Here is a 22,525-nt window from a genome sequence, read left to right as displayed (position 1 = left end):
TAGTTATGTTTCAGTAGTTCTAAGTTCTAGGGAACTGATGACCTCAGCAGTTAAGTCCCATAGTGCTCAGAGCCATTTGAACCATCAGTTCAGGTGTTCATGGATGCATCAGGATATAATGGATTCACAGACCTTGCTGAACAGAGAGGTGAAGTTGATGAAGTGGTAGGAAGAAGTATTGGTATGGTGTTTGTTTGGTCTGAGGAAAAGTTCCACAGTTCAAGAAGTAACGTGTGGAGAGGAACATCTTGCAAAAGGTTGCAAGGATGGTCTGAAACGAGAGGGGTCATTCTTGGAGGTGTCGGTAGGTAATAAGGTCGTGACCAAGCAAAGAGTTGTGTTTTTTGGGAAGTACTTGTTTTATGTCTGTTTTGTGATAGTTTGATTTAATTCTGTTTGTGGTATATTGTCTAAGTTCAAATGTTCAAAAATTGTTCAAATGTGTATGAAATCTTATCGGACTTAACTGTTAAGGTCATCAGTCCCTAAGCTTACACACTAGTTAACCTAAATTATCCTAAGGACAAACACACACGCCCATGCCCAAGGGAGGACCCGAACCTCCGCTGGAACCAGCTGCACAGTCTATGACTGCAGTGCCTCAGACCGCTCGGCTAATCCGCGCGGCTATTGTCTAAGTAATGGAAGCTTGGAGTCAGGAGTAGAATAGGGAGTAATCAAAATGAGGTCCCCAGGAATGTGGACATAGGGTGGTGAAATGAGGATATATGGTATTATTAGAATTTTGGATGGATGTAGTGCCTGACAAGGTCTGCTGAAGGGAGGATATGGAGTGTATCAAACTGACAGAATTTGAATGGGTGGCTTCAAATGTGGGTATCATGAATTCCATGTAGGCATTCCATTTGGTCCAGAAGTAGTTTTGGAAAACTTTTGTGGAGTGATTGGAATGAGGTGCGTGGGGAAGAGGTTGGGTGTAATAGATGTAGAGGAGAATAGATGATGGTCACCTCCAGTTGGATCAAGGATTGCTGTAGTGAGTTTTCCAAGGAGGTTGGGAGAAGCTGATATGATGTACAGAATGGTGTTGCTTCAAGGATGGGTGCACTGGGGAACAGAGTGGGAGAAACATCATCTTCGAGGTAGTCTGCAAACTGACACCACTGCTGGAGCTCTGCAGGTGATGTGCTATGGATTTTAAAGTCACTGGAAGTAAAGTAGGTGGAAAAAGTGTAGTCGATATGTGTGAATCTATTTGGATACAGGTAGTGGAACAGATTACAGTTAAGTTTTTGAAGAATGGGGTAACGATTAGTACTGTAGAAGGGTTGTGATCGAACAGGGATATTATGTTGGTGCCCAATTGTAGCTCTGCCTCTGGCCGAGGGATGGAGATTATCTGGGTGGTATAGAATGTAGGGAAAGATTTTGATTGTATGATTGGATGTGAGGAAGATCTCATTTGTGAGGAATACATGGCATTTGTAGTGGGGAATGATATCCACAAAAAGGGGGAACAGATGTGTGGAACAGAGTGTTGTAACGCTGTTTCACAATGATAAAGAGATTGCAAGTAGTTTCTGAAGGTGGGTACTAGAGGGAGTCTAGACTATGGTGTTGAGGTGGATCAAGATGAAGTGGACCTGGTTGTTGGATTAAGTGATTTTGGTGTTGAGATGGAGTAGTTAGAAGGGAGATTTGTTGAAGGGAGTGTAAATGTGGTAATGGATGGATGTTTTAGAAGACAATGATCATTATGAAGTTTTTTATATTTTCAGCAATAAGAGTTGCACAGAGAGGATAGTTGGAGTTATCAGTGGTTCAAGACACTGAATTCCGGTTTGGTAGGTTGGGGCCTGGCTATGAATTTCGCAGAATAGATGGGATGGGAGTCGTTGCAGGCATTGCAGGTATAAGGGAAAGCAATGTTAGGACATCGTTAACGAAAATGAGAGGATTTACAGTGTCGATAGGTGGGTGGGTTTTTACAATTGGCTGTGACCCCTTTGGCAGCAATAGGACTGATGATAGGATCTGGAAGATTTGACCTTGTGGTGGTGATGGTATATCAAGGTCCCATCTTCAAGGAGATCGTCAATGATTGAGGCAGACTCAGTAAAAACATGGATAAGATAAGGGGGCTGAGGACGTTATTGATATGGGGGGATTTGTAGGACTTTTAATTCAGGTTGGGTGTTCAATTCACTTTCCACCTCCTCACCGTTAATATCGTGGTCAACTTCGTGCCGCCCCTCGATATCGCAGGTGAGGAAGTAGAAAGTGAAGTTGTAACGTCCCCTTTGAAAAATTATGAATGACAGTGCTGGAAAAACTTCTACGTTATATGATACAAAGACAGCTGAGTAAAACTGAACGTATGCAGACAGTTCTCTCTTTACTTGTTCTGATCATCACTAAACTGGCACACAGTATTTTTTTAGCGCAAAGCAATCTGACTTCCAATAATCCCTACAAATGAATGGGCCTGACTAACAATAACCTATACCTTTCATGAATCACTTACCTCACAAAAATCTTCGTTACTCGAACTACTGCAATACAGCGAGCGCCAATACTGCCAGGTAAATAAAAGATTCTAACTACTGAAGGCACTAACTATTGATAGGCATAGTTAGCAAATGAAAGGTTTTGATAGAGCACAAACAATGTATTTACCTTAATAGCGTTCAAAAGTCATTAAATATAATTTTGTGACATCCAATTAAACAAATTTCCTTTTTCTTACGGACACACGTCCAGATCGTCCGCTTAAAACTCTGGCATCTCTCTCTCTCCACATCCACCACTGCTGGCGGCTCACCTCCAACTGTACAACGCTACGCGCTGTTCACATCCTACTGCCCAACACTAGACAAGTGAATAATCCAACAATGAGTCCAACCAGCCACAGACTGGATACAGCACAGTCAGTGATTTTCAGACAGAGCGCTACGTGGTGTTACCAACATAAAAACCTAAACAGCCTACTTACGAAGTGTGAGTGTGGGAGGATGCTGGGGGAAACATTGGGGTTGTTTTTGGGTGAGTGTAGTGGCGAGGGGTGGTAAGGAGGCTTTGGAACCAAAGATGGGACATCGTTTATGGAGAGGGGGGTAAGTGTGAAAGTTGATGTTCAGGTACCTAAGTAGTACAAAGCCTTTCCTCAGGATTGTTTGTAGGATTTGGAAGTTTTGGAGATTTTTTTTATTTTGAAGATAAGACATTTGGGTTTGGGGAATTTTTGGACCTGGATTGGAGATGGTGCCGGTGTGAAAATCAGAGGAAGACGTTGCAGAGGGTGGGAATTGTCATGAATTTTTATAGTGTTGTCTGATTGAGTTTGTGGCTTTTCTGAGTGTGGAACTCGGAGCTGCATTGGTTTTTTGGCATTTCGAGGGTTTTCAGTCGCTGTTGGAGGGAATGATGGTTGCTGGATACGATATGATGGAATTTGTTGGTTGTGCAGGTCATTCAGTATGGCTTGCCTCGGGTGTTGTGTAGTTTGTGGAAGAGAAGCTTGTGAAATGCTGTTGTTACTGTTGCTGAGTGGGAGTCTCCGCTTACTGAGAAACGGTAGGGAGGTGTGGGAAGAGAAGGAGACGCAAGTATTTTGAATGTGGTGTGAGACGATACGGTAGACAGGAAAGGACAGATGCTCGGTGGTGGGTGAGATGACATTTCCCATGTGGGACAGTGGAGCAGTATTTGCTGAGACGCAGGTGATTGATTTGATGGGGTTATCCACGATGGCGGGCGGCGATAAGCGGCAATGAGTCGTGGGGTTGGCCGCGGAAAAGTTGCCGATGATGATGGGGGAAGGCTGCATTGGACTTGTGGATGATGAACCAGATGCTGACGACTAAAGGTCACCAAAACAGTAAGGATGACAGTAGCTATGTCTGGGGCATGGGGTGACGACAACAGCAACGAACGAAGGTGGTGGCAGTAGAAAAGGCAGAGGTAGTGGCGGCAGCAGAGGTGGTGGGTGGTGGCAGCGGAACCGGAGGCACAGAGACAAGTAAGGATCCGAAGGCCAGTTTGTGGGCAACTACGACGATCCGCTAGATTTTATTTATTTATTGTTCCGTGGGACCAAATTAAGGAGAAGTCTCCATGGTAATGGAACGAGTCAATACATGAAATTATAACACGATAGTAGAAACAGATAAAATTAAATATAAGAAACCTATTCAGGCGACAAGTCTAAGTTTAAATAAAGAAAATCAACAATATAACACTGGAATTTGCTTAATTTTTTAGCTCTTCCAGGAGCTCCTCGACAGAATAGAAGGAGTGAGCCATGAGGTAACTCTTCAGTTTAGACTTAAAAGAGTTTGGGCTACTGCTAAGATTTTTGAGTTCTTGTGGTAGCTTATTGAAAATGGATGCAGCTGCACTCCCTTCTGCACAAGAGTCAAGGAAGTGCATTCCACATGCAGATTTGATTTCTGCCTAGTATTAACTGAATGAAAGTTGCTAACTCTTGGGAATAAACTAATATTGCTAACAACAAACGACATTAATGAAAATATATACTGTTGAGGGCAATGTCAGAATTCCCAAACTATTGAAAAGGGATCGACAAGAGGTCCTCGAACTTACACCACATATAGCTCGAACAGACCGTTTTTGAGCCAAAAATACCCTTCTTGAATCATAAGAATTACCCCAAAAGATAATACCATACGATATAATGTGAGGTGAGGTCAAGCTGACGTGACAGGTAGTAGAATTTAAAAACACACAAGGCAGTTCTTGACAACAACGAGTAAAACACACACGCTTATACCACACACACGCGCGCACACACACACACACACACACACACACACACACACAGAGAGAGAGAGAGAGAGAGAGAGAGAGAGAGAGAGAGAGAGAGAGAGAGAGAGAGAGAGAGTGGGGGGGGGGGGAGACTGGGGGGTAGGGAGGGCGAAATACAGATAAGAAAGAGTAGACACTAAAATATGACACACACTGAAACAATGTGCAGGAAGCGAGTGAATTGAAAATATCGATCTACCACCAGGAGTGTACACGCCAATCTAGTCAACAGCTACTCAGGATGCATTTATTTGGTTACAGGGTATTAGCAATTAATTTGGGAGTACCTGACGAGTTTAATCTCTGTAGCCTTTCAAAGCCAAGCTGAATAACCTTTTTTCGTTCCTTTTGAAAGGGTAACAGTGCAGAAAATTGATATGGGTCGGCAGTAACTGTTTCGTAGGCAACCTTAAAGGTAAGAACTTCATGTGATGCGTCTCGCATGCAAAGAACATACAGTTTCCGGCCGCGACTAAGACCTCGCAAGACTCCAAGGTCTCTCTCGGTATAAGACGACTCTTTTCACCGTGTCTGTGCAGTTAAGCTAAGTTTATCTTTAACTTTTGTATTTAACATATGGTTTTCCCAGTGAAGTCTAACTGCTTTGATAATGATGGTGGACTTGTGACTGTCATTACGACTGCACAGAAAATGTGTTCTCACCGATAGCAAGTGATGTGCAATGTTATTTCAGAGCTAGACAACCCAAAACCTTCACGGACATTTCCTTCAGAGAATTACAAACCGAGGGTAAAACCAAGGACAATGATACTGTGTTACAAATAATTCAGAATATGTCCTCCAACAGCGTTATATATCCAGGCTGAAAACACTGTTTTGACTAACTACAATAGCTATCAACAAATAAATAAATAAAAATGTTATTTGCAAATCAGACATAACTTTCCTTCCCTCATTATCTTTTATGTCAGTACGCTCTTCATTCTGTGGTAATCAGTACTTTATAATACAAAGTTATCAAAATGGTTCAAATGGCTCTGAGCACTATAGGACTTAACAGCTATGGTCATCAGTCCCCTAGAACTTAGAACTACTTAAACCTAACTAACCTAAGGACAGCACACAACACCCAGCCATCACGAGGCAGAGAAAATCCCTGACCCCGCCGGGAATCGAACCCGGGAACCCGGGCTACAAAGTTATCTGTTGAGTACCTAAATTAATTGTCGCTGTTCGTTAGACAGAAAACAGACGCCATCGAAGTCTCTTGAAGGTTTCCTTTACTCTGTTTGCAACGTGTGACGTTGCACTGTCATGAAGCAGAATGACTTTGTCATGTCTCTGAAAACGTGGGAGACAAATTGAATAATTGTGCTTCGTAGTGTTCACCGTCTGACCAGCTCATGGTACACCACATCGATCAGGACGCATCTAGTGATGCACTTCCAAATCGGGGACTGTGAGTCGTGTAAACCATTCTCTGCATGTTTTCCTGACACAGCATGTTCTCCGTACATTTCCACCAGCAAACGTCAATTTTCCGCAGCAGATTTCTTGAGATGAAACAGATGCATTTCCTGCAAATGCCTGTTTGTAGGGGCAAAACCCGCCGTATTCAGAGCAATACACAGGCATTTTTTTTTTTTCACTCCACTTGAAAGTCGCACAGACATCAGAAAGCCCACTGCTCCTACTGTTCAGTAGGTCTCTTGTCGCTGTCTGCCTTGATGATCTAGTATAACTATTGCCCCGCTCCCTCAGCTGCGAGAATTAATTGAAGCTCTCAGTACACTGACCCGACGTAGCCTGTGCTGACATTTCACTTTCGAATACTTGCACGATGAGCTCCATACAGGTAACTTAGTGAGAACGCAATGGTTTAACATTAGGGTGGACAAAATAGACCTAGCACAGAAAATATTTCATTCATTTTGAGACAGGCAACTCAGGGCCGATGATGTAACTTCCACTGCCTGTTTTAAGGCACACTGCACAAAAGAATTAAAGAGTCATTTCTTGAAATCCCGTCATTTTCCCACCAACGCTACTCAGAAGTGTGAAATGACCAAACTGTGGATTCTTACAGGGACCCTGTGTGTTTTATTCATGCAAGTCCCAATGCATTCCCTGACCCCGTCTCCCGCGATCATGAGAACAGAGAGCGAAAAGGAGGGGTGAAAAAGGCATAAACACGCTTTGCTACTTCAGATCAAGATGATCGTTCCGTCGTACATCGCACACCAAAATGTCGTTGTTGTTGTGGTTTTCAGTCCTGAGACTGGTTTGATGCAGCTCTCCATGCTACTCTATCCTGTGCAAGCTTCTTCATCTCCCAGTACCTACTGCAGCATACATCCTTCTGAATCTGCTTAGTGTATTCACCTCTTGGCCTCCCTCTGATTTTTACCCTTCACGCTGCCCTCTAATACTAAATTAGTGATCCCTCGATGTCTCAGAACATATCCTACAAACCGATCCCTTCTTCTAGTCAAGTTGTGCCACAAGCTCCTCTTCTGCCCGATTCTATTCAATACCTCATCATTAGTTATGTGATCTACCCATCTAATCTTCAGCATTCATCTGTAGCACCACATTTCGAAAGCTTCTATTCTCTTGTCCATGTTTCACTTCCATACATGGCCGTACTGCATACAAATACTTTCAGAAACGACTTCCTGACACTTAAATCTATACTCGATGTTAACAAATTTCTCTTCTTCAGAAACGCTTTCCTTGCCATTACCAGTCTACATTTTATATCCTCTCTCCTTCGACCATCATCAGTTATTTTGCTCCCCAAATAGCAAAACTCCTTTACTAATTTAAGTGTCTCATTTCCTAATCTAACTCCGTCGGCATCACCCGACTTAATTCGACTACATTCCATAATCCTTGTTTTGCTTTTGTTGATGTTCGTCTTATACCCTCCTTTCAAGACACTGTCCATTCCGTTCAACTGCTCTTCCAAGTCCTTTGCCGTCTCTGACAGAATTACAATGTCATCGGCGAACCTCAAAGTTTTTATTTCTTCTCCATGGATTTTAATACCTACTCCGAACTTTTCTTTTGTTTCCTTTACTGCTTGCTCAATATACAGATTGAATAACGTCGGGGAGTGGCTACAACCCTGTCTCACTCCCTTCCCAACCATTGCTTCCCTTTCATGCCCCCCGACTCTTATAACTGCCATCTGGTTTCTGTACAAATTGTAAATAGCCTTTCGCTCCCTGTATTTTACCCCTGCCACTTTCACAATTTGAAAGAGAGTATTCCAATCAACATTGTCAAAAGCTTTCTTTAAGTCTACAAATGCTAGAAACGTAGGTTTGCCTTTCCTTAATCTGTCGTTATCGACTACGAAATCTATGTAAATAAGAGTCCGACGGGAAGGGGTGGTTTTATTAACGGCTTTTATGCCATATGAAGCCTTTTCGTGTCGATACTGAGCGGCGACGTGTCTGAAATGTTTTCCTCGGCCACCCATAAGAACACGCGTGCATAGCGGAGGCGGGAAGGAAAAGGACGGGATGTGGATAAGGAGGGGAGGGGGAGGGGGTTGGCGACTACCGTGTAACTTGTCTACGGTGGCGTTGGGCATTGTTGTTGTTGTGCTCTTCAGTTCTGAGACTGGTTTGAAGCAGCTCTCCATGCTACTCTATCCTGTGCAAGCTTCTTCATCTCCCTGTACCTACTGCAGCCTACTTCCTTCTGAATCTGCTTAGTGTATTCATCTCTTGGTCTCCCTCTACAATTTTTACCCTCCACGCTGCCCCCCAATTCTAATTGGTGATCCATTGATGCCTCAGAACATGTCCTACCAACCGATTCCTTCTTCTAGTCAAGTTGTGCCACAAACTCCTCTTCTCCCCAATGCTATTCAATACCTCCCTCATTAGTTACGTGATCTAGTTGTGGTGAAATTTTGTGCCAAAGTTACATTAATCCACCTTACACCTCACATGATCTTCTTAACGCTTACCTATTTTTCGCATGTCTGGACACCTTGCTGGAGGCAACGCCATGCCCGAGGGTGAGGTCGCAGGGCGCTACGCTTTTGCATCGTTACAATGGAGGGTTGCAGGCATGTTTGAGTCAAATTTCGCACTTCTGCATCGCATCTTGGGAAAATGATGGTGATTTAAAAAAGTAATCTCTTAATTCTTTTGCGTAGTGTATTTTCCAGGTCATTTTTATTTGCTCACCCTTTATTAACTCAGACAGCTGTCAGATAAGGACGAAAACAAAATCTGGGGACGTGTCACGCAGCCAATCTAATAAAACTCTTAAGAACAGTGTAACGGTCCGTCACGCTGCCTTTCTTCTGCCGATAGATAACAATTATCCGTGCCTGATTAATACCAGTATATGTAGTTTGTTTTACAGCGTCAGGTGACACAAATGTTATTACAGCCCGTTCATATTTCTTAACAAGTCATCATCCAATGATTTATATTCGTTGCATCAGATGTGCAGATGAACAGGCCAGGAGAGTGAATCACAATTTTCATGTGACCTGAAGCTGAGAGTTATAATTTATAAAAACAGAAATCGTTGACATAACCATCACTGAGTTTCCCTTAGGCAACCTGCCTCATCTGTTATGATCTATAGCTCACGAGAATAACCTGCTACATGTTTCAGGTTCAACGAGAAGTTGCAAGATGCTGTGAAGGTTGGCTTTAAGAGGAACCTAGCTGGCGGACTGTACTCTGCTATCTCGTCTTTCTCCGTGTACATCGTGTATGCCGTGGCGTCCTGGTACGGCGTGTACCTCATCCTCAGGGACAAGGAGTATCCCGAGAGCCAGAGGAAGTACGACGCAGCAACCGTGATCACAGTAAGTGTGCTAGATATTCCGTCGACACTGTGGAATGACCACCTGCTTCAAAATATTATATCGGTGGTGGATGCACTACTCTGTGTGGGTATATACAACAGAAACAGATTAGTAACAATGGTAAGAAACTTTTTTCGTCGTGGCATGTTAGTGTGAGCTTGGTTTTCGGCTTTCAACTGCGCCGTAACAGTGTGCCAAATCCATTAAAACGTATCTGTTCTGCATTTATACCCACATGAAAACTCCGTAAACGACTATGAAGTACGTAGCGAGGTGCACCACTTGTGCACTGGACTCGCATCAGGGACGACGACGGTTCAAATTCACCTTAGACCATCCAGATGTACGTTTCCTGTTATTTCCCTAAATCGCTTATGGCAAACGCCTGGACGGCTCCTTTGAAAGGGCATGGACCATTTCTTACTCCATCATTAACCAATCACAGTTTGTGCTCCGTGTCTAATAATCTCGTTGTCGATGGGATGTTAAACGGGGCGATAAACCCCAATCTTCCTTCTGTCTCTCACGGTGTAATGCGTGGATCAGTATACTTCCCATAGTGAATACCCTTCCCCGCCCCCTTCAGTCAAACAAACGTGTTACCATTCGTGCTGCCTTTACTTGCATACGTTCAGTAATCCCTGTCAGTTATACAATAAGTCCGAGGAGGAACGGCCAGTATTCACGAATATGACAGGAACGAACATTCGAAGCAAAAAAAGTCTAGTAATCACGGGCTTTACGATGTATACGTTAAGAACGACGAGCACATTGTCTTCGACACTGTGAAAGAAACCACTTCTACTGCAAGCTCATTTCTTTCCATATTTTCATATTTTGGGAATAGGTGGTACGGACCAGAACAAGAAAAAATTACCTAGTAAACATGGCCTCTATAATGCGTACCTTAGGAGTTGTGAGCACTTGTTCAGTAGTTGTGTTTACAGTAGCGAAGATAAAAAAGTGCTCATAGCTTTTGAGGTGTCCAGTTTTAGAGCACACGTTTACTAGATTTTTTTTTTGCTTAGAATTATCTTTTATGTCATATCCTGAATACTGATCATTCTTCCTGTGACACACGGTATCTGTTATAGGGGACAAACACCTGAATAATATTCTAGGGTGGGTCGCACAAGTGATTTGTAACCGATATCCTTTGTAGAAAGATTTCATTCGCTTTACATAAGATTGCGCCTATATTGTCATTCCGTTGCATATCCCAGCAAATATTGGCAACCAGGTATTTGCATGAGCTGACTGATCCCAAATGCGACTCTTTGATATTTTAGCTATAGGAAACCAATTTTCGGTGGCTTATGAAGCGAATAAATTTACATCTGTGAATATTTAAAGCAATATAATCTTTGGCACTCTTCCAAATCGTATCAAGATATGAACGGATATATCTGCCAGTAATCATTTATAGATAACTGAATGCTACGTAAAAAGTCTAACGTTGCTAAAACGTAGTATTGTTTTCCAGATGATTAACAGGGTCGTGATGTAAAGTAACGCCTCCTAATTCTTTATTCTATTCAAGTACCGGTTGCTTCGCCAACTAAAGTTGCAATCCTCTACCGCTAGATGGCTCCTAATTGTAGAGTGTAGCACGGCGGTGTGTAACGTAACCATGTCGGTAAGTAAGGAATGGCGTGCCTTAATCGAGTTTCTGACAGCAGAAGACGTGCGTCCATCTGAAAGCCATGCAAGGATGAAAGATGTGTACTTTGATGATTGCATCGATATCAGTAATATGCGACGTTGGATTGTTCATGCTCGAAAGAAGGAAACGGTATTGCTCACCTGAACGTGTATGACAGTGCTGGAAATGGACGACCGCATACGGCAGCCGTCGAGACTCATCGGTATAGGTTTCAGAACTCATCAGAGAAAATCGAGGCACCTTTCCTCCTTTCCTTGCAGATAGTTTTCTGTGATATGGTCCTGTAGTGATGGTCTGTACATGCTCTCATGGTATGCCTGAGGCCTGTGTTTGTATTAACCGACGATTTTTTCTGATCATAACCAGATTCCGATGAGTCTCGTCGGTTACCGTAGATGGTCGTCCGCTCCGAGCTCTGTCACACACATTGAGGTTGGCACCATTGTTTCCTTCATTATGAGCACGAACGACTCAACGTGGCATGTTGGTGATGTCGATACAATCATCACCATGCACAGCTCCCATTTTTCCAAGGATTTCAATTAGAGGCACTCTTTCTGCAGTTATAAACCAGAATACAGCGCGCTGTTTCTCACACACCGACGTAGTTACGTTACGCACAGCGATGTTACACGCTACAGGTCGGAGCCGTCTGGCGGCAGAAGGTTTCATCTTGCGTCAGCGAAGCGGAGAAGTCGGCTGACTGATATGTATATCGAACAGTACCTCAACCCATATGGAGAACAGAATATTAAAAAATTCGCAGGTATTACCTTTCCGCACATCCTCATACAACATGAGCAGCTAGGATCACAATATGTCTTCCAGGAGTACACCTGTATTTACTCTTTCATCTTTCGATGAATCGCCCATCCACTAAGTGAACAGATGGTACACCTGACAACCGTTCATTTGAATAACATGGTTCGTAGTATACACAGACCCCATGCATGGAGGCTAGTGCCGATTCTGGAACCTCTTCCGAAACTTCCCTTTTTCTGTTTCCACTTCTAAACAAAGATTTTTTTTTCACCTAATTAAAATCCATTGTTTTATCTCTGCGTTGGTGAACATTTCGCACATTATAGAGAGGAGACTGTTACATTTACAGTTTTTATGTCGTGTCTGCCACCTTTCACGTGAAATAAAACAGCTGCAGCGTTGTTACAGTTTTCGGGCATTACCTTCTACCGTGGACATTTTGCAAACCATTGTTTCGGTTACTTTTGCATTATTTTGGCTTCCGTTTTTATTGAAAATTTGTCACCTCCCAGATACTTTTCTTGATTCCTAATTCCAATAGCTTCACATACTTCATCAGGCATTGGTACCAGAATATAATTACTTTTGTTACTAACAATCTCTGAATTCGTCACCTCCCACAGTCTTTTCTTGATTCGTAATTCCAGTAACTTCACATACTTATCTGCCATTGTTACCAAAATATCATTACTTTCGTTACATACAATCTCTGAATATGTTACATCTCTTGAACAATACTAGCACTTTAAAAAATCTTGGACTACTTGTACATTTTTCTCTTTCGTGTTAGTCAGTGAACCAACTGCCATCTTAAATGACGAAATGTGTTGTCCATCCAACGAATGTTACTTTTTAGTCTACTTATTTATTCGTTGTTTTTTTCTTCTGGCAGCTTTGACGCGACCCATCACAGCTTCCTCTCTTTTGCCAACCTCTTCATCTCATGTTATGTACTTGCTTTCCCTAAAATCTATTTGGGATTTTCCATATGCTGAAACAGTTTTTTCCTTTTCTGTCTCTGGGTGCCACTTCGCTTTATCTTCCCTGCAGTTTCCGTTGAGTTCATTTCTAAATGGTATATTTTGCCATATTTCTTCCTTTTCCTGAATATTTTTGTCTGTTCCTTTCTTCGATCGGTTGATTTCTTCTAACAATCGAAGATTCCTTCTCAGTTACGTTCTTTATAGCCATATTCATTAGCTAGCCTTTTTGGTCCATATCTATTCAATTTATCTGCCTGTCTACCCTGCCACATTGAGATTTATGATAGTCAACATTCTATGTCGCAGACTGTATCCCGCTTAGTTCAGCCTTTTTCTCTTCATCCCTTCCGGTTAGGCAATCCTTTCCCAGGGACAGAACTGTGGGACTAATACTGAATCTTTTGCAGGTGTTCTACTCGGTGACGCATGGGTCGTCGATATTCTCCTCATTGTCAGCGTACATCGAGATGATCTCTGAGGCTAGGGGTACCGCCGCGAAGGTGTTCTCTGTTATCGACCGCAAACCAAACATCGACAGCCTGTCGGAAGAAGGCGAGAAACCTTACTACGCCAAGGGTGATGTTACTTTCAAGAACGTCCACTTCGAATACCCATCGCGGAAGGGAATCAAGGTAAGGTATTTACATGATGTGTAAGGTAAATACGTCTCACACTCTCCAATAAGAACTTTTTTGAGTGTGGGTCACTTTCGGTAGTCTTGGCGGAAAACTACGTGATGACGTGTATTATTTCATCGTTGTTTGCGCTAATGAAGTCTAAACAAATCAGCCAACGCAAAGGGAATTAAAGAAGGAAATGAGACACAAGGATTAAACAGATTCTATTACTTGGGCAGCAAAACTGACGATGGCCGAAGAAGGAATATAACATGCAGACTGACAGTAGCAAGGTAAATTTTTTCCAGAAGGAGAAGTTTGCTAACGTCGTATATGAATTTAAATATTAGGAAGTCTTTTTTACAGGTAGGGGGGTGGGGGTTATTGTTTATTGAGACCCAATCGGTCGCGAAATGGAAATCACAGAGAAAATCCGATGAAGTTCTGCACAGATGTGTAGGGCAGTGTCTCTAGTATGCCCATCGATCGCGTCACATCACATTTTTCAGTTCCGACTGGGTAGCGAGCAGATAAAAGTGCCTATAAAATAGTGTCTCCCGCAAACTATGAGTATCTGCTGAGAGATATGACCTGATTTCATGCAGCCCACATAAAGTAAGCGTCATGCATTTCCTTCTTCCATACAATTCTCGGCCGCACATTACAGGGCAATGAAGACGCTCTTGCAACGTTTTAGATGGGAAGCGTTTTATCATCCGCCATACAGCTCGGTTGTGGCTCCCTGTCAGCTTCATCTCTCCTCACGTGAATTGCCGACGATAAAGACGACGTTTTGGCATAGACAACGAGCTGCGGACCACGTAGAGAATTGGCGGAAAGCGTAAGTGGCTGCCTTCTATGATGAAGGTACTGGAAAGTTGGTGCAATGATATGTCAAATGTCTAAGTTGGAGCAGTGACTATGTAGAGAAGTAGCTGAAAGGATAGCTAAATGTATCAAATAAAACATTTTTTTTTAATTTTCACTGTTTTCATTTTGCAATCAAGCGGACTTTAGTAAACGAATAGCCCTCGTATTTGGCCAGAGTGTAGACTAGGACGGGAGTAAAGTATGGGCAATAAATAGTTTAGGTAAGAAGGGAACAGTAGCTTTCAAATGTGGTGTTATGAAGCTGAAGACCAGTGGTGTAGATCAGATAACTAATGACGGTATACTGAATCGAATTTAGAACAAAATAAATGTATGGCCGAAATTGATTAAAGGCCAGGTGTTGCGAGAGCACGTGTGTGTCGGTCATAGGTCTCAAAAAGAGAAATAAGTTATTAATAATCAAAAACGAAGCAATCTTATTACAGATTAAGGACTCTTTGATAATTAACAGCTCATAGGTGTACTCAGTTTTAATATTAATTCGCTTTGAGTTCTTTTAATTTTCAGTTACTATTTTAGCAGTTAGCAAAGATTCTAAGGTAAAGGAGACATTATTATGCTTTTTCGTAACGTACTGAGGAACTCAAATTTGGGAACAAACTTCTCCAGCTGGCATTTTGAGAGTTTCTAACTTACTTAAAAAGGAGGTTTCTGCCAAAGACTCAAAGACTCTCCCACTTTTATACATGTCCTTCCTCTTCCACGTGGAGTCGTAGGAACACAGTGAGGAGTGCTTTTCCGACAGATAGGACTCAACCAGAATGTGAAAAAACGTGTTCTCTACGCCAGAGCAGTTGGTCTTTGGCATCGGCCATCCATGTAAGCTGACAAAGGTCATATTTTTCAGGGTCGAAACCTCGCTAGAGACGGGTCATTGGTCAGACCACCAACACAACAGCTCTATTAAGTTTCAGCTTCGTTGCGGACTAACAGATGCAGCTGACGCGTTTCATTGCAGGCAATTGCAGCCTTGTGTTTAGTATCAGTTCAGCTTGAGCACAACTAGGTGGGTGTCACTCGCTTATGCACGCCACGTCATTCGCATGGCGAGATCGAACGCCTCGCGCTATGGCCACAGACAGACTTCTTCAGTTATGCTGTAAAGTTCCACCATGACCTTTGCTTTGTCATCTGCAACAGTACCTCATTTTTCAGTCCTCTCTGTCAAGCTTAGCCGAATTCTTTAAAATTTTCTCTGTGTGAAAGAAATGGAAGGAAGGAATATTGGAATTTAACGTCCTGTCTACAGTGAGGAAAGATGGAGCACAAGTTCAGATTACGGGATGGAGAAGGAAATCGGCGATACCCTTTTGAAAGGATGCATCCCGGCATTTGCCTAGAGTGATTTGGAGAAATCACGGAAATCGAAATCTGCATGTCAGAACAGGGATTTGATTTGTCGTCCCGCCAAATGCGAGGCCATTGTGCTAACCACTGCACCACGCCACTCGGTCCGTGTAACACACTAATGGCGTCTGTATAGTGTGAGTAATTTTCCATGTAAGTTTCTGTGTTCTTCAGCTGTCTCCATTCATGTACCAGATGGTTAAAATGAAAGGGCAGCTGGTCACAGATATCCATTGTGGGCTGTAATTATCGTATGGCAGCAAAACATTGTAGATATGCTAACGCTTTAGTGTAGAAACGACTTATGCTAGAAAAAAAATAGTTTCACTTTGGGCCAACAGGTGAAAATCTAACGCTGTAATGCCAGAAAGATATACACTCCTGGAAATGGAAAAAAGAACACATTGACACCGGTGTGTCAGACCCACCATACTTGCTCCGGACACTGCGAGAGGGCTGTACAAGCAATGATCACACGCACGGCACAGCGGACACACCAGGAACCGCGGTGTTGGCCGTCGAATGGCGCTAGCTGCGCAGCATTTGTGCACCGCCGCCGTCAGTGTCAGCCAGTTTGCCGTCGCATACGGAGCTCCATCGCAGTCTTTAACACTGGTAGCATGCCGCGACAGCGTGGACGTGAACCGTATGTGCAGTTGACGGACTTTGAGCGAGGGCGTATAGTGGGCATGCGGGAGGCCGGGTGGACGTACCGCCGAATTGCTCAACACGTGGGGCGTGAGGTCTCCACAGTACATCGATGCTGTCGCCAGTGGTCGGCGGAAGGTGCACGTGCCCGTCGACCTGGGACCGGACCGCAGCGACGCACGGATGCACGCCAAGACCGTAGGATCCTACGCAGTGCCGTAGGGGACCGCACCGCCACTTCCCAGCAAATTAGGGACACTGTTGCTCCTGGGGTATCGGCGAGGACCATTCGCAACCGTCTCCATGAAGCTGGGCTACGGTCCCGCACACCGTTAGGCCGTCTTCCGCTCACGCCCCAACATCGTGCAGCCCGCCTCCAGTGGTGTCGCGACAGGCGTGAATGGAGGGACGAATGGAGACGTGTCGTCTTCAGCGATGAGAGTCGCTTCTGCCTTGGTGCCAATGATTGTCGTATGCGTGTTTGGCGCCGTGCAGGTGAGCGCCACAATCAGGACTGCATACGACCGAGGCACACAGGGCCAACACCCGGCATCATGGTGTGGGGAGCGATCTCCTACACTGGCCGTACACCACTGGTGATCGTCGAGGGGACACTGAATAGTGCACGGTACATCCAAACTGTCATCGAACCCATCGTTCTACCATTCCTAGACCGGCAAGGGAACTTGTTGTTCCAACAGGACAATGCACGTCCGCATGTATCCCGTGCCACCCAACGTGCTCTAGAAGGTGTAAGTCAACTACCCTGGCCAGCAAGATCTCCGGATCTGTCCCCCATAGAGCATGTTTGGGACTGGATGAAGCGTCGTCTCACGCGGTCTGCACGTCCAGCACGAACGCTGGTCCAACTGAGGCGCCAGGTGGAAATGGCATGGCAAGCCGTTCCACAGGACTACATCCAGCATCTCTACGATCGTCTCCATGGGAGAATAGCAGCCTGCATTGCTGCGAAAGGCGGATATACACTGTACTAGTGCCGACATTGTGCATGCTCTGTTGCCTGTGTCTATGTGTCTGTGGTTCTGTCAGTGTGATCATGTGATGTATCTGACCCCAGGAATGTGTCAATAAAATTTCCCCTTCCTGGGACAATGAATTCACGGTGTTCTTATTTCAATTTCCAGGAGTGTATGTAGAAATGTTTCCATATGTAATGGATTAAGAACAGGATGTGGGCAGAAAAAATAAAACAAATGAGAAAGGCATTATGTTGACTTCATAGCCTGGCTGTCACACCGTCATACAGACAGTGTACAGTGGCAGATTTGCGCTTGGTGGCCAAAATTGGAACTAATTTTTTCCAGCGTACATAGGTTCTGCATTAAAGCATTAGCATATCAACCAAGTTTCGCTGCCATACGATAATTATAGCCCTCACTGGACCTCCGTGACTAGGTGCATTTATTTATAACCATCTGGTACTTTTATTTATTATTGCTTAACTTCAGTGAAAGCTGTTCGTGGATGAGTACTGTGAACCGATAATCTATCAGTGCACCTCCGGCCAGAGACTCGATAAATATTTATTATTAGAGCCTCGGTTGCCCGTTGATCTTTACCACATCTGCGAACTGGAGCAAGTTGCTTTTACATTATCGCCCTTGGGTGAAAGTGTTGTTAATAGCCATCGAAGGAGAGCAGCACAGGTTGGTAGGACACACCCTGAGACGTCAAAGAATCGTCAGTTTGGTAATGGAAAATAAGTACTTACATGTAGGGAAAAACTAAACTCCGCCCGAACAGGCCATGAACGCCCAACGTCACCGACCGGCCGCCGTGTGATCCTCAGCTCACAGGCGTAACTGGATGCGGATATGGAGGGGCATGTGGTCAGCACACCGCTCTCCCAGCCATATGTCGGTTTACATCTTGCAGAGCACACTGAGTTTTACGGGCAGTGTGTGGACGAGTATCATGTTTCTGGGACAACCCATCACCTTCCTGTTGCAAGAACGCCAAAAGAATGGGTCTAGCAGCGTTCTGCAGGTGCCGAGCGCTGGTTAGCTTCCGCTACAGAAACAGCAAAGATGAACGAAAGTTGTAGCTTGTCGCGCCCTAGACCGTAAGGTCTGGGGCGGGGCCATTGTGAGTTGGACAAATGCACTCACCAGGTCTAGGTTGAAAGGGCAAACGACCGTGACTTGCGCCTAGGCAGAATCTGCCTTCATCTCTGAAGACCACGGCGTGCCATTCCATCTTCCAAGTGATCCACTGATGGGACCAGTCGACCCGTGCACGTCGATGCTATGGTGTGAGTGGAAGACCTGTTAGAGGTGTGTGTACCAGTAGTTGTTGTGGACTGGCAAGACAGCCAATCCACTATGACAGGAAGCCGAAAGGCACGCGTTTAAGCTCACGCAGGCTGGCGTGAGGTCTGGAACAGGACAAGGTCTTGAGACTGGCAAAAAAGGTACGTAGCTTCTGGAATACTTAACTTTAATCCATAATTGGTGAACATCGCTCTTGACGGTACATGTTTTACAATCTCAATATTAACTGGTAATGGCGCCTTGCTAGGTCGTGGCGAATGACGTAGCTGAAGGCTATGCTAACTATCGTCTCGGCAAATGAGAGCGTATTTTGTCAGTGAACCATCGCTAGCAAAGTCGGCTGTACAACTGGGGCGATTGCTAGGAAATCTCTCTAGACCTGCCGTGTGGCGGCGCTCGGTCTGCAGTCACTGATAGTGGCGACACGCGGGTCCGACGTATAGTAGCGGACCGCGGCCGATTTAAAGGCTACCACCTAGCAAGTGTGGTGTCTGGCGGTGACACCACAGTAGTTCCACCGCTGATAAACGGTTCGCAAAAGTTCGTTTTGACACGTCTTAGCTCCCAAGCCCTCTTATTTGAGCTGTGGTAGCTGTACGCTTTTCCACTGCTGCCTTACAATATGACGATGCTGGCGGTCGCCTGTGCTGTTTAGACGTCCCGAACGTCGTCTACATGTGCGAGACTGTCCAAGTGACCGCTGATACCAACATCGTTGCACCACTAACGCAGCACGTCCTACGTGGCAGAAAATTATTCGAAAGGACCATCCCGCCACTCGAAAGTCCACGGTTTGACCCATTCTGACACGCTCAGTTGGTTTTACGAAGCACCAGTGCGTCTCCACGTCATCGATGTCTGCTTGCTTCACACGTTCGCACCACACTGAGCCTTCTGGCTGTGAGCATTCACTGTTAAATGATAGACACAGATGGCACTCTGGCACCTACGCCACTACGCTGTCTTTGGGCGGACGACGTTCAAATCATTAGCAGTACATCTACACTTTCCTTTTGTTGATCTTCTTTTGCGGCATACACTCCTGCTCTGAAGAGAAGAAAGGTGTTTATTTGTTACAAAAGCTGTAAAAAATCAGCCGTAGAAAATGCGCTGACAGGGTGAAACATTGTTTTCAAGTTCCAGATCTCACGAAGCTGCTAAATAAGTCGCAGTCACTGAATGTAAGCTATGATATGTTGTCACATTTTAAGTACATATTTAGTCATCACGTCCGTCCTGTACTCAGATGATAACAAAAGTTTCGCACACACCACACACTCACTCTAAGTAGCCAGTTTAAGGTTCCCAACCTGAACTGTTACTGAAAAGACACGCCGATTTTAATGGCTATAATGCTCGCTCTATACAATGAAAAATTTACAGTAAGTTACGACTGCACAGTACGACACATGGAGTTTAACCTTCTTCTTATCAAAAAATCTGTATAGCGTTGCCTACCGGTCGGGACTCTCAGGCCCCTATTGTTGAAATTGACAAACTGACGCTGTTTTGACTACTTACGTTGTGAATGATGTGAACGACTTATGAGGTATAAGTAATTTTAAAATAATATATTTATTTAAAGATTACATTTTAGAAAACGCAGTTTTTGTACTTTTACTGCTGGTTTTTATTCTTTCTGCAAATTTGCGCAGGGTCTACAGACAGTATCAGAATGTTTCGAGCATACACGTTTGGTGCACTTATAACATGTAATTTTACTTTTTCTCTCTTCTCAATACAATATGCACATCTTCTCCTTTTTTTTAGCCGGTGGTTTCACTGCCCTTTCTGGATCCGGTGTTGCTTCTTTACCCATGTTGCTTTCCGAAACAGATAATAAAGTAGACGTCTCTTTTTTTATTGGTAGCCATGATCCAAATTATGTATGCATTCATTATGCTTACATCGACCATGTTCAAGAAAACCACCAATGGCCAGCGCCTAGTTTATCTCTTCACACTGTAGCATCGCGTATTCTAGTCCTTAGTGTCAATGCCGCCCTTAGTGGCATTGTATATAATTATAACTACACACTACTTCACTTGCCATGATGACACGGTTGGTTGATCAAGAGAGCTGAGAACGGTAACAAATTCGTTTTTCTTGTGAACATAAGAGACTATCATCAATTCTAGTTGAAAAAAATAATGCAGTGTATACTTCATGTCCTTTAGGTGACAGGTAGTTCACCTTTGTTCTTTCGGATAGTACCAATTAGTGTCAGATCTTTCGACAGCAAATAATAAACTAAATAGAGAGATGTAAAAAAAATCACTGGTGATATTACTTCCAGACTTTTCAGTTTCAATCAGTACGTTTTTCACAACATTCTCTCCAAGTCGCACTCCTCTGGTTTCTTCCTCCTTCCCCAAATACACAAACATCTCAAAGCAGTAGCATCTTGCACTGTCACAAACTGCCCAGAAGTTTATTCTGTATCTCCCAGGTTTTGAAGGGTTTTGTTGCGGAAATGGACTGCCACCTCGAAATGTAATCAGCTGAGCTATGCATTTCATTGAACACCTTCATTGACTGTTAGCTGCTATTTATAAACTTATCAGGACTGTACTAATTTATGCAAGCTTCTGCTTTATGTAATTTTTTTGGATAAATACTTCTGAACATGGCACAAAAACAATTTGACCATTCATCGGCTTCTGAGCACTTTGCAAAGTACTTTCAGGTATTTAAACTAGTGCGCTTTATGTAATTTTTGGGATAAATGCTTTTGAACATGGCGCAAAAAATGGTAACATTTGAAAACTTTACAGCACAGCCAAGATGACTATATTGTGTCCCTTTATGTAATTTTCTGGATGTGTGTGTGTGTGTGTGTGTGTGTGTGTGTGTGTGTGTGTGTGTGTGTGTGATTGCGAAAACTTTTGGTAAGTAATCGAGTACCTTATATTGCATTATCATTAGCACAATCTTTAATTTTTAAATTTACTACCATTGGCCGTTTTCAGTTTCTTTTTTAATTTTCTGTCATCTTCCTTCTTGATGATGTCACACGTTTAAGGTTATTGATTGACGTTATTGTCCTTTGCATGTAGGCAACCACCACTGGCACTGGTAATTTTTAAGGTCATTTACAGGGTCACAATTACGGAACTATATGAAATAAAATCGTCATAACTTTTGGACGGTTTGCTTTAGGACGTTCAAATTGCTTGATTGGCTGCGGGTCATGATGGGAATTACTGTGTGCATGCACACGAAGAATCTCACTTTCATTTGGATGTGTTTGTCAATAAACAAAATTGGCCCATTTGGAGAACTGAGAGTGGGCATTTAGCGATCGAGAAGCCTCTTCCCCCTTAACATGTAACTGTGTAGTGTGCAATGTCAAGTCACGGAATAATAGGTGCGATATTCCTTGATGGCACGGTGACTACCGAACGGTACGTGAAGGTTTTGGAAGATGATTTTATCACCATAATCGAAACTGACCCTGGATTCGGCAATATGTGGTTCATGCAAGACGGAGCTCAACCGCATCGAAGCAGGAGAGTGTTTGATGTCCTGGAGGAGCACTTTGGGGGGCTGCATTCTGGCTCTGGGATACCCAGAGGCCACTGGCATGTGCTTCGATTGGCCGCCATATTCTCCGTATTTGAACACATTCGACTTCTTTTTGTGGGGCTATATTAAAGACAAGGTGTACGGCAATAACCCCAAAACCATTTTTGAGCTGAAAATAGCCTGTCAGGAGGTCATCGTCAGCATCGATGTTCCGA

At 43.8% G+C, this 22,525-nt stretch overlaps 1 protein-coding gene across 1 annotated transcript in view; it reads left to right on the top strand.

The window, feature by feature from the left end:
* LOC126473833 (ATP-dependent translocase ABCB1-like) overlaps nt 1-22,525 on the top strand; it is a 213,264-nt gene that overhangs the window by 68,659 nt on the left and 122,080 nt on the right. Inside the window, exons 8-9 of the mRNA XM_050101158.1 lie at nt 9,388-9,583; nt 13,399-13,623. Coding sequence (XP_049957115.1) covers nt 9,388-9,583; nt 13,399-13,623 — 421 coding nt within the window. The remainder of the gene's footprint in view (nt 1-9,387; nt 9,584-13,398; nt 13,624-22,525) is intronic.

Source organism: Schistocerca serialis, chromosome 4 (genome assembly GCF_023864345.2).
Source record: "Schistocerca serialis cubense isolate TAMUIC-IGC-003099 chromosome 4, iqSchSeri2.2, whole genome shotgun sequence".
Lineage (NCBI taxonomy): Eukaryota > Metazoa > Arthropoda > Insecta > Orthoptera > Acrididae > Schistocerca > Schistocerca serialis.
Note: the sequence above shows the minus strand (reverse complement) of the source record. Positions and strands in the feature narration are given on the sequence as shown.